Source organism: Corvus moneduloides, chromosome 1, assembly GCF_009650955.1.
Source record: "Corvus moneduloides isolate bCorMon1 chromosome 1, bCorMon1.pri, whole genome shotgun sequence".
In the NCBI taxonomy this organism is placed as follows: Eukaryota; Metazoa; Chordata; class Aves; order Passeriformes; family Corvidae; genus Corvus; species Corvus moneduloides.
In genome coordinates this window covers 99,698,689-99,711,747 of record NC_045476.1, presented here as the reverse complement: position 1 = coordinate 99,711,747, position 13,059 = coordinate 99,698,689, and the positions used below count along the sequence as shown (strand labels likewise).

Below are 13,059 nucleotides of genomic sequence, written 5' to 3'. Positions count from 1 at the left end.
AACCACCAACCAGCACAATAATGAAGCTTTGTGCATGTTTTAGAATTTGGTCCCAGAAAATATCCCAGGAAAGAACTATGAGAATCAGTGATTTAATGGAATGACACGTCCAACTACTGAACTTTTCTGTTTGCATTCCTCACAGAGTTTCCTGTAAGACTGAATTCAACTAGAATTGAACTAGAATATATGGAATTACTTACTGTGCAAAGTGTCTCAAACGTCTTTTCGGAGACAAAGGATCCATCAAGACCAAAAAGAAAAATAGATGCATAAGAAAGCATTCCTCCAAGGATGATAAGGTTGTTCATGTAGGGACTGGACATCTTTATTAGTCTATGGACAAAAGGTAATAGTGCATTAAAGATGAAAAGATTACTGCTAGGCTACAAGAGCAATAAAGAAGAGCTTTTTGTAACCAGGTAAACAGATAACTCTTCTAGAACTCCATGAAATCTATAGGCATGCACAGTATTTGCTATTTTATAAAGTCTGGCATTGTTTCAGGTTTTTAAATGCTTAGTAGAAAGACCCCCTCTTTTACTGATGGATTAATTAGCTAGAGTTAACATTATTAGCAGACAGTCAAACATAAACTAGAAAATTACACTTTTCAGACAGTATTAAAGAACTTAAATCCAGTCTGTTTCAATGTGAATATATTACCCAGTGATTTCAATTAAATAGTTCTAAAATACCATCTTTCCACAGTTTTACATTTTCCTTACATATACATGGAGATAGATACATACCCATGACTGGTTCTATGAACATGACATTATGAAAGAATTTGTGATAGAAATAACATGAATGTCTTACTTCTGATTTCTGTTTTTGATGTTAAAGAACAAGAAGGCACTGGCCATTATCATTCCTAGGATTGTGAGGGCAGAGAGGATGCTGTAGAGAGGCAGGGAGATTTTGCGCAGCTCCTCTTGTATAATTGTTTTGTCCTTTGGAGGCTCAAGACCTAGAATTGCATGAAGAAAAGAAAGGCTAAAGCTCAACCAGATGTAGAATTTCTGCAAGAAACTTTGCCTCACCTAAGTACTATACCTTGAATTAGCACACTTAGCAACGGTGAACCACATCAGTGACTTTGACAGACATATGTTAGTCACATTGATTGACATGAAGATTTGCATTTCTGGAGCAGGTAAATAGCCTCTTTGGAAGAAAAAACACAACAAAACCCCAGTGCAGAACCCCATACATGCTAACTAGCCTCATTTAAAAGTAAACAAACACTAAAATGCATACTATGAGTGTAAATTTTACCAGGAGGTTACGCTTTTCTGAGACAAGTGACAGAGCAATGAGTAGAAAACAGAAAGCATCGTTTCTGTGCATCTGTCGTTGCCAGAGCAAATTCAAGCAGCCTGTCTGGAGATCAGCCTTAGTGTGGCATCCCTGGGACAGGGATTGATGGCCCTGGGGCTGAAAAGTGGTCCTGGGCTGTGGCCATGGTGGGGGAAGCCCTGGGAGGAGGGAAGGGAGGGTTGTTGGTGCCCTCAGGATTCTACAGAAGGGAACAATATGGGAAAATGGATAGCAAAAATTTTATAGGGACAGATCCACTTTGCTAATCCCTGCAGGTGTGGATTTGAATGTCTAAATTTAAAAACTATGTTTAAAGCTGTGTGCTTCATCGACAGTCAGCTCCAACTAATTAAAAGCTTCTTGGTTTAATGAGGAGAATCACTTTCCTACAACTGCAATAAAGCTCTGCATCCCCGACTTCCCACACTCCATTTCACCTGCTTACTAATTTTTGTCCTTGGTGCAGGAGATTGGCAAAAGGCCTTTTGCATCAGTGTCTTCCTTCAGAAACAGATTTTTTGTGCCCTACAGTTCCTGAGCCAGTCCTTTTGCATCAGCTCTCCTTGGGGCTGCAAGGGCCACGGGGCCAAGCAACTCCATTCAGAGCACGACTGCAGAAGCAGAGCTGTGAGTACCTGACTAGCAGCTGCCATGGCTAAATTTTACATCCACTCTTCTGCCTTGCACTGAAAAGAATATTCAAGGATTTGCACAATAAAATAGCCTTACCCATAAGAGTTAAAATGAAACAATTCAGACCATGGAAACTTGCTATCCTTTGGTCTTTATGTCCAACTTTTCAGAAAAAAATTCCTTTAGGTGATCACAAAAAAGTGGCAGTGAAGGGACCATTTGTTGATTTGATATTGGAGAAAAATACCTGAGATTTTCCTCTTTCCCTCTACATTGCATGTGTTTACAGTCCATGGCAATTCATAAAATTAGACAAGTAACAAGCAAAAAAATCAATAAAACGCATGCCTGATTTAAAAGAACTAACACTAAAAAAATAAAACCTCACCCTACTGTTTCTAAACTCTACAGAGTATATTAATGGATTGCATTTATTAAATGTAAACAAACAGTGAGTCTACAAAATGTATTTTCTTGTTTGTGCACTGGTCATTCAATCCTGTTGCTTCCTGTTGCTGTGGAATTTTTTGCAATGGTTTAAACAGGAACATTTTTACTACTCTCTATTTCAAATAGTTAAAGTTACTAGGCTTCTTATACTGACTGGAAGTCAGTGTCCTCCACATGGAATATCCAACTGTCTCAATGAAAGCCAAGATGAGTAAAAGGAAAAGATTCACTGAGAGTCACATAATACATCTTAAGAAAACCACAAGACAGGTTATGGGTGGAAAGACCACCTTCACATGTGGTCAGAATGACACCTAGTAGTCTTGTCCTGAAAAAGACTGTACAGAGACTTTTCCCCATCATATACTGTCCCTAAAGGTGAGGAGTTATGAACAAATGCTGTCTCCTGTAACTGGATTCATCCTGCATATATTCTCTGGAAATTAGTGGGAATGAATCAGTATTCACCTGCATCATTAGTTCCTCCTTGCAGCAAAAATAATCTGCTGGGTCCCAGACTTTGGCAACTGGGACAGATTCTTCACTCTTCATTTCCAAAGCCCCATTCTCCAGAGAGATGTGAGAAGTTTGTGTAGCTGTACTCTTTTAAGCCCAGCAAGGCATACCAAAAGGAAATTTGGAAAGCTCCAGCAGATAGACAAGTAGTCATGAATTAGATCACTGCAATGAAACTCCACCTGTGTTCATGCAAAACTTGGGTGTTGGGACCTACTGGAGGTAGGTGTTGGAGAGTACAATAGTACAACAGCTTGATACTGATCCACCTCACCACTTCCAGGGGAAAACCACACAGAACTCACAAAGCTGACTTCACTTTTTCTCATTGAACTGCACCATAGCAGAGCTTAAGATTAAATCTTAAAAATAAGCTTTGAAAATAATGTGTATGCCTATATTCAGCAGGAGACACCCTTAAAACTCATTTCAGCTCACACCTGGCTGCCACAGCCATGGGCTCTGAAAAACATGGATATGTCTGCACTCCAACTTCTTGAGGGCAGAGGCCCCCATATTATCTTTGGAGCACCTTGGCATAAAAACCAGCAAGATACAGCAACAAAGGCTATATGTCTGCTGCGGACCTTGGGAGTGCTGCGGGTCTGAAAACCCTGTCTGGCCCTGTTTCACATCCCTCAGGTGAGATGAGCTGGGGGCATGGGAAATGGGGATGAAATAGAACATTATTCAACCAACCTGCTTCTTGAAATATCAAAGAACATTTGTGTACACATTAAAAATCTGATTTTGCCCTATCATTGGAATAAAAACCAAGTATACAATATCAAAACAATATCAAATTGCAATTTTCTGTTCAGAATTCTCCTGGTTTTTCAAGCACAGGTTAGTTCCCTTTTACTTTCTATAGTGTTTACTTTTCTACAGCTTTTTGATATTAAAAATCTTAAACCAGTTTTTTAAGAGCACACAGTCTTAGAAACTACATACAGCTACCCATGCCACTCCTGTACCTCTTTCCATTTTTGTCTCCTACCTTGGAACCTGATGCTGTTGTTGATTATAACCAATTTGTCATCCACAGCATTGTATTCTCCCACCTTTACTTCCTTTTGTTCTGCAGAGAAACAAACAAGAGTGATTATTTATGGCAGTTCACATGTTCTCAATTATTTAACTGATTTTGTTTTCTTTTTTGACAGTATGTCAAAAGGAAAAGAAATATGAAAGAATAGGGCATGAATAATTAAATCAGAATGCCAGACAGCTAACATCATTAGAAGAAATATTTCTGGTTCTTGAAAGAAATGTAAAGAATTTTAAGAACTCGTTTACATAATCAGGAAACTGTTATTGGACAGTCATCTCCAGCTTAAAGATCACATAGTTTCTTACTGGCTCACACTATTCATGAAATTTTTACTGGGAGAACAAACACAGCTAAATCACACATTCCCTTCCCATTTAAACAACTAGGACATCTCGCCCTGTGAAGTATTTCCCAGGAGAGTCACGGTGGCAGGCTCCAGCCAGTATGGAGTAGACTGGTTACTTAGTAGATATGCTGGGAATCAATTCTCTTACTCTGAATGGGAATTAGCAACTCATTAGTACCCTGACTGCAAAACATACTATGTTATATAATTAAAACCAACACACACTTGAGCTAAAATTTTACTGTTAGTCTCATCTGCTGTTTTGGGACTATTGTCACATCTCTGGCCTTCTTGTACCTGACAGAATAGAGTATAAAGGTGGAGGAATTTGTTTGTTTGCTGCCTTGGCCACTGTACCTGGAACTCTGACATGCATTTGTCCCGCACTTCTGATAACATCTGGCATGAATTAATTTCTGCCATTTTTGTCAGGTTTTTGGTACAGCTTAGAAGTGCAGGAGCTTACTAAATTATCATTTTTACATTAAAACTTTTATATTTTGATGAGACTTACAAACCACAGGCCCATTGGCTAAAAATTTCTTTGAAGAGCTGGCTCAGCAGAGACAAAAATTTCCTTTCAGGCCTCTTTGTTTGGGCATGCACAACCCAATTTACATTTAAATTCCAAGCTCATGACCCTATTTGTGACACTGATTTTGGGAGCTGATGATCTTGAGCTAGATGGCAAATTTGAAAAGGCTGTATTTCACCCAACAGCTCCACATTAACCTTTTCTCCTTTCTCACTCAAAGTGATTTTGCCTGTACAGCTCTGCTGAATAGCACAGCTAGCTTCATTTTAGTAAAATCTACAGGCTGACTAATACTAATACTAAGCTCACAGGAGGCAAAAGTTTCCTTAACACAAACCACTATTTTTATTGTTATGTCGTTATATATATTATTATATTGTTAAAATTGTCTCCAGTAAATTGTAGACTGGGCTGCAAATCTGGCAGATAGTTCTAGGCATCTACTACACCTCTGTGCTAGTTTGAAAACAAACCAGTGGGAGGCACCAAGTCAGAATAACAATTTAATGGAAATTAAAGAAAAGGAGAAAAAAAAGGTAAAAGAAAACACTATCAAACTGACAGAGTCAAGGTACAACCTGACACCCTGTTAGGCAGGGTGGTGGTAGCAGTCTGGTAGAATGGTGGCTGCAGTCCTCTGAAGCAGTGATCCTGTAGTGAAACAGTCTGCTCTTCCTCTGGAAGTCCAGTGGTGGCTGTGTAGCTCCTGTCCTCTGGAAATCCAGTGGGAAGCCCGTCTCTCTGGTGTTCAGCCTCAGCTTATATCCACGATGGGATGCTTGGTTCCTCCCTCTGGGTGGAGCATCTCACAATGGGGTAACGGGTCATGAGGCAAAGTGTTGATTAGGCTCATTAACAGAAGATAGTCCGGAGGGAGTTATCTCTGAGTCAGGCAGCAGGACAATGATGGGCAATTAACAGAAAGATAGTCTGGGGGGAGGAGGCAAGGAAACACTGCCCCACCTGATTTCAACAGCTGATGGGGATGGTAATAGAATACACTGCAACCCAGGACATTATCCACCCCTTATTCTATTACCATCTACATTATCCCAAATCAATACCTTCTTAAACTCTAAAACACACATACATATATATATATATATATACACAGTGAAACCTACACACCGTTCTCACCTAAGATTAGGTCTCCTTGTGGTACACAACGGGTTTCCCCATCTTTCTGCATTACCCACCAAGTGCAACCAGGTCCTTGAGCAAAGACAATCCCACGGATGGGTTTGTCTTTGCCTGAGGTGGGATTAATCCAAACAGTCTTTCCTAAAATACCTCTCAGGTGTACCGCAGGGACTCTATCTCCATCCACTGTGTGCAAGGGTTCAGACTCGGCAGGACCAGCTCGATTGATGGACCCTCGGGTATTGACTATCCAGGTGGCCTTTGCTAAGTTCACTTCCCAATTTTTGAAGGTCCCCCCACCAAGTGCCTTTAGGGTAGTTTTAAGTAGTCCATTGCAGCGTTCAACTTTTCCAGCAGCTGGTGCATGATAAGGAATATGATATATCCATTCGATACCGTGTTCTCTGGCCCAGGTGTTGATGAGGCTGTTCTTAAAATGAGTCCCGTTGTCTGACTCGATCCTGTCAGGGGTGCCATGTCTCCACAGGACTTGCTTTTCCAGGCCCAGGATGGTGTTCCGGGCTGTAGCATGAGGCACAGGGTAGGTCTCCAGCCATCCAGTGGTTGCTTCAACCATGGTCAACACGTAGTGCTTGCCTTGGCGGGTTTGGGGAAGGGTGATGTAGTCAACTTGCCAGGCTTCACCATACCTGTACTTTGACCATCGTCCACCATACCACAGAGGCTTCACCCGCTTGGCCTGTTTGATTGCAGCACAGGTCTCACAACTGTGGATGACCTGTGAGATGCTGTCCATGGAAAGGTCCACCCCTCGGTCACGGGCCCATCGGTATGTTGCATCTCTCCCCTGATGACCAGAGGCATCATGGGCCCAACGAGCTAGGAATAATTCTCCCTTGTGCTGCCAGTCCAGATCCACCTGTGATACTTTCACCTTGGCAGCTCGGTCCACCTGCTCGTTGTTGCGATGCTCTTCATTAGCCCGACTCTTGGGTACGTGCGCATCCACGTGTCGAACCTTCACGGTCAGCTTCTCTACTCGGGCGGCGATGTCCTGCCAAATCTCAGCGGCCCAGATGGGTTTCCCTCTGCGCTGCCAGTTGGCTTTTCTCCAGCGATCCAGCCATCCCCACAGAGCATTAGCTACCATCCATGAGTCGGTGTAGAGATAGAGCCTCGGCCACTTCTCTCGTTCAGCGATATCCAAAGCCAGCTGGACGGCTTTAAGCTCTGCAACCTGACTCGATCCACCTTGTCCCTCGGTAGCTTGTGCAACTCGTCGTGTGGGGCTCCATACTGCAGCTTTCCACTTCCGGTTAGCGCCTACAATTCGGCAGGAACCATCAGTGAAGAGGGCATAACGTCTTTCAGTCTCCGGTAGCTCATTATATGGTGGGGCTTCCTCAGCACGAGTCACTTGCTCTTCCTCTTCTTCAGAGGATAATCCAAAAGTCTCACCTTCAGGCCAGTTTGTTATAATTTCTAGAATCCCAGGGCGATTCGGGTTTCCAATACGGGCACGCTGTGTGATGAGGGCGATCCACTTGCTCCATGTGGTGTCGGTGGCATGATGCGTGGAAGGAACCTTTCCCTTGAACATCCAACCCAGCACCGGTAGTCGGGGTGCCAGAAGCAACTGTGCTTCAGTGCCAATTACCTCTGAGGCAGCTTGGACTCCTTCATAGGCTGCCAAGATTTCCTTCTCTGTGGGAGTGTAGTTAGCTTCAGACCCTCTGTAGCTTCGGCTCCAGAATCCCAGTGGTCGGCCACGAGTCTCACCAGGCACCTTCTGCCAGAGGCTCCAGGACAGACCATTGTTCCCGGCTGCAGAGTAGAGCACGTTCTTCACCTCTGGTCCTGTCCTGACTGGGCCAAGGGCTACCGCATGAGCGATTTCCTGCTTGATCTGGGCAAAGGCTTGCTGCTGTTCGGGGCCCCAGTGGAAATCATTCTTCTTGCGGGTAACCAGGTAGAGAGGGCTCACGATCTGGCTGTACTCGGGAATGTGCATCCTCCAGAAACCTATGGCGCCTAGGAAAGCTTGTGTTTCCTTCTTGCTGGTCGGTGGAGACATCGCAGTGATCTTATTGATGACCTCAGTGGGAATCTGACGTCGTCCATCTTGCCACTTTACTCCCAGGAACTGGATCTCTTGGGCAGGTCCCTTGACTTTGCTCCTTTTGATGGCAAAGCCAGCTTCCAGGAGAATCTGGATGATTTTCTCTCCTTTCTCAAACACTTCCTTTGCTGTGTTTCCCCATACGATGATGTCATCGATGTATTGCAGATGTTCTGGAGCCTCACCCTTTTCCAATGCAGTCTGGATCAGTCCATGGCAAATGGTGGGACTGTGCTTCCACCCCTGGGGCAGTCGGTTCCAGGTGTATTGCACACCCTTCCAGGTAAAAGCAAACTGGGGCCTGCATTCTGCTGCCAAAGGAATGGAGAAGAAGGCATTGGCAATGTCAATAGTGGCATACCACTTCGCTGCTTTGGACTCCAGCTCGTACTGAAGTTCCAACATGTCCGGCACAGCGGCGCTCAATGGTGGCGTGACCTCATTCAGGCCACGGTAGTCCACCGTCAGCCTCCATTCTCCACTGGACTTACGCACTGGCCATATAGGGCTGTTGAAAGGTGAATGGACCTTGCTGACCACCCCCTGGCTCTCCAGTTTGCGAATCATCTCATGGATGGGAACCACAGAGTCTCTGTCGGTGCGGTATTGCCGACGGTGCACTGTTGCTGTGGCGATTGGCACCTGTTGTTCTGCAACTCTTAGCAGTCCCACGGCAGAGGGGTCATCTGAGAGGCCAGGCAATGTACTCAGTTGTCTGATATCTTCTGTCTCCACAGCAGCTATCCCAAAAGCCCAACGATGTCCTTTTGGGTCCTTGAAATATCCATTTCTGAGATAGTCTATGCCGAGAATGCACGGGGCCTCCGGGCCAGTCACGATGGGGTGTTTCTGCCACTCGTTCCCAGTTAAACTCACTTCAGCTTCCAGTACAGTCAGCTGCTGGGATCCTCCTGTCACCCCAGAAATAGAAATGGGTTCTGCTCCCACATACCTTGATGGCATCAGAGTACATTGAGCACCGGTGTCAACCAAAGCCGTGTATCTTTGTGGGTCAGGTGTGCCAGGCCATCGGACCCACACAGTCCAAAAGACCCGATTCTCCCTTTCCTCTACCTGGCTAGAGGCAGGGCCCCTCTATTCCTGGTCATGTTGCATGTTGCTCCCTTCCGATGAATACGTTCCTGAGGTCCCTTCAAGAGGATCAGTCATATTATCATTCCTGTACCGTCTGGAGTTCTGTGTGCGGGAGACCGGAGCAATGTTGACTCTAGATGCGCTTCTTGTGGTAGTTGTCCCTCTTTTTAGTTCACGTACCCGAGCTGCTAAGGAGGAGGTGGGTTTTCCATCCCACTTACTCATGTCTTCTCCATGTTCCTGAAGGAAAAACCAGAGATTACCTCGTGGGGTGTATCCTCTCTCCCTGGTTGGGGGTCGCCGGCTCCTAATGGCAGAGACTCTTGTTGGTTCTGGTGGGATGTGGTAAATCTCTTCCTTAAGTTCCTTTTTCAGTTTCTGATGGCCTTCTTCAATCAAGCTCCGGACTTGCTCAGCCAAAAGACTTGTTTCCACGGATGAGACATGGGTGCGAAACGGGGCTGTGACGGTGTCCTCGTAAATCCTCAGTTTGTTCACCAAGACGCCCACCCTGTCCTCGCCTTCCCTCCATTGCAGTGTTGCCAGGTAACGGGAGTATATCTCTGGTCCAAGGCGTGCGAACCTCAGCCACATCTGTGACGTGCACTGGACACCATCTGGGCTCTTAGGAAATCTCTCATCTTCTGAGAAAATGATCTCCAGCACAGCCAATTCCCTCAGGCACCGGATACCTTGTTCCATTGTGCTCCATTTTCCTTGGTGCACCTGAAGGTCTTCTTTACAAAGGTACCTGTCCCTTACACTTGTAAGCAGTCGCCGCCAGAGGCTGAGGGTTTCTTGGGTTCTCCCGATCCCCTGGTCAATGACCACATCCCGGGACAGAGATCCCAGTTGCCTGGCCTCACTTCCGTCCAGAATGGTGTCATTGGCTGCAGCGTCCCAGATGCGGAGCAGCCAGGTCAGGATAGACTCGTTCGTCTGGCGGGTGAATTCCCTCCGCAGGTCTCGCAGCTCACCCAGGGATAGCGACCGAGTGATGATCTCTGGCTCTGCCTCTTCTGCTGGGTGCGAAGGTCCTGCTGCATCCTCGTCAGTCACTATGCGGACTGATTTGCTTTTTGATTTCTTCTTCTGCACGGGGGCAACTGCAATTGGTTTAGGCTGTTCTGGTTCAGTGATGGTTTGCGTGGGGACGCTGACAGTGCTTTTGGTTCCCTTCTCCTCTGTGTCAGTCTGCGTGGACATGGACGCTGTTGTCTTGTGTCTGGGTTCTTTCTCCTCTGTGTCAGTCTGCGTGGACATGGACGCTGTTGTTTTGCATTTGGTTTCTTTCTCCTCTGTGTCAGTCTGCGTAGACATGGACGCTGTTGTCTTGCATCTGGGTTCTTTCTCCTCGGTGACAGTCTGCGTAGACATGGACGCTGTTGCTTTGCATTTGGTTCCTTTCTCCTCTGTGTCAGTCTGCGTAGGCATGGTGTTTGTTGCTCTGCTCTTTTTCCCTCCCTCATCCTGAGGATGCTGTGCCATAGCTCTGATTCTAAGCATGGTGTACATGGTGCAGGCTGTACAGAGAAGACAAAGCAGAACTGACAGCAAGTTTATGCCGTCTTTGACATCCAGAGGGAATTCAATATTTTCAAAAACTGCTGTGCCTGGCCTGAAAGGCTGGAAGAAACCACTCTCTACTCCTCCCACCAGGGGCTGGGTGCGATTGTTGAGGAGATCCCAGACATAGGAGCCCAGACTAGGACAGCCAAACAAAACTGAGTATATACTCCGAATGGTATTCATCGCCTCACAGGTTATTATGCTGTAGACATAATAAACCATTAAAGCAATTCTCATACCATTCCCTGGTTTTAACAGGAGTAATACTACAGGCAGGTAGTTCCCCATGTGAGGAAAAATATAGAGAGCAAGATACAGTACCCACATAGACAAGCTGAGCACCATGGTGAATAGGTTTCCGTTAACACAAAATTGTAATTCTGACTTTCTCTCAGAGCTGCCCCACGTTGGGCGCCAAATTATGTGCTAGTTTGAAAACAAACCAGTGGGAGGCACCAAGTCAGAATAACAATTTAATGGAAATTAAAGAAAAGGAGAAAAAAAAGGTAAAAGAAAACACTATCAAACTGACAGAGTCAAGGTACAACCTGACACCCTGTTAGGCAGGGTGGTGGTAGCAGTCTGGTAGAATGGTGGCTGCAGTCCTCTGAAGCAGTGATCCTGTAGTGAAACAGTCTGCTCTTCCTCTGGAAGTCCAGTGGTGGCTGTGTAGCTCCTGTCCTCTGGAAATCCAGTGGGAAGCCCGTCTCTCTGGTGTTCAGCCTCAGCTTATATCCACGATGGGATGCTTGGTTCCTCCCTCTGGGTGGAGCATCTCACAATGGGGTAACGGGTCATGAGGCAAAGTGTTGATTAGGCTCATTAACAGAAGATAGTCCGGAGGGAGTTATCTCTGAGTCAGGCAGCAGGACAATGATGGGCAATTAACAGAAAGATAGTCTGGGGGGAGGAGGCAAGGAAACACTGCCCCACCTGATTTCAACAGCTGATGGGGATGGTAATAGAATACACTGCAACCCAGGACAACCTCCAACAAAAGCTGGAGTTTGCAGTTCTGAAGACTCATTTGCCTTTCACATGAGCATGATCCACTTGGATGGACCTAAGACTAATTTGGAATAAAAGCAAAATCTGCCGGTGTCCAGCAGCAGTTTCACAAAGCCCATCCACATGGCACCACATACTCTTCGGAGTGAATATAAGTTTATAATTTCCGTCGCAGACTGAACATTCACTGTGAAATAGATACATGAACAATTCTTGACAATCCTAAACAATACAATATTTCCAGAAATCATCTAAAAGCTAAAATGGTTAATGCTAAAACCAGAACCAATCCACTTCCATTTGTATTTGTAGCATGATAGCTGTTACCTGCAGATCTAAAACATCAAAACACAATCTAGAGAGAAGAGAGACAAACATCAGGATGCGTATTGATATACGGTGTGCACATTAGATGCCAGAGAGTCCACAGCATCCCCTGACACCAAAAGGGGATGACACACACCTTGGTGTTGGTCTAGTACCAACTTCACAGCAACAGGCTAAAGCCTCATAACTCTGATGAGCATAGAAGGGAAATGAAGGTTGCTCCACAACCATTTCTGTATGGAGAGTTCACTGGGACTAGATGAGATGTAGGAAGCACATAACAGGTGGAAAAGCATATACAAAACCAGTGTAAATCTGTGGTCTGATTAAAGTACAGCAATTAAGAAAGTTTTTCTGTGACTAATTCATGTGACAGACAATGGCCTTTCTTTTCAACATCTATAAATTCTTACACGGCTTCTTTCACAGGTGAAGTAACACTGAGAATGTGCCTGAACTAGATAGCCTGGGTAGCAGGAGCTAGCCCTTGTAGGAATGGAGCTCAGTATTCTGAGAAACAAACTTCCATGGCAGCCTGAAGAGCAAGATTTTGGGACTTAGAAACCTAAGAGTGTGGGGAAAAACCCTCAATGTTTGCTGCCAGGAAACCACATGATCAATGCCTTGTCCCTTACCAATGGGAAAGTACAGTTCATAGAGGACATGCCACACTTTACTGAAGTCAAGAAAACCTGTAAAGATTTTTGATATCTTAAAGTAGTGACAACTGTGGAAATTAGTCTGTGAGGGAAATAAACCATATTTTTATTGAGAGGAAGGATATACTATCCATTTTATAGTGTGATTACAGGGGTGCTGAGGGGGGAGACACAAAAAGGTTTTTTGTGATCTTTTGTTCTCCCAGCAAGGAGAATCACAGCTGCTGGTTTTTCAGATCCCTAAGCACAAGTGCTGATCTGTGACAAAGTCACTTCCAAATATTAATTAAAGCAAGGGGACAGCACTGTGGCTCTCTGCTCTCTTGCATA

The 13,059-nt window shown here is 45.0% G+C and overlaps 1 protein-coding gene across 2 annotated transcripts in view; it reads right to left on the bottom strand.

Annotated features, from left to right (window-relative positions):
* The window catches only part of GABBR2 (gamma-aminobutyric acid type B receptor subunit 2), a 473,703-nt gene that overhangs the window by 160,376 nt on the left and 300,268 nt on the right, over positions 1-13,059 (bottom strand). For both annotated transcript variants that reach the window (XM_032119790.1, XM_032119799.1), the window contains exons 9-11: positions 3,917-3,997; positions 820-970; positions 204-336 (exon numbers count right to left, since the gene is read on the bottom strand). In XM_032119790.1, coding sequence (XP_031975681.1) covers positions 204-336; positions 820-970; positions 3,917-3,997 — 365 coding nt within the window. The remainder of the gene's footprint in view (positions 1-203; positions 337-819; positions 971-3,916; positions 3,998-13,059) is intronic.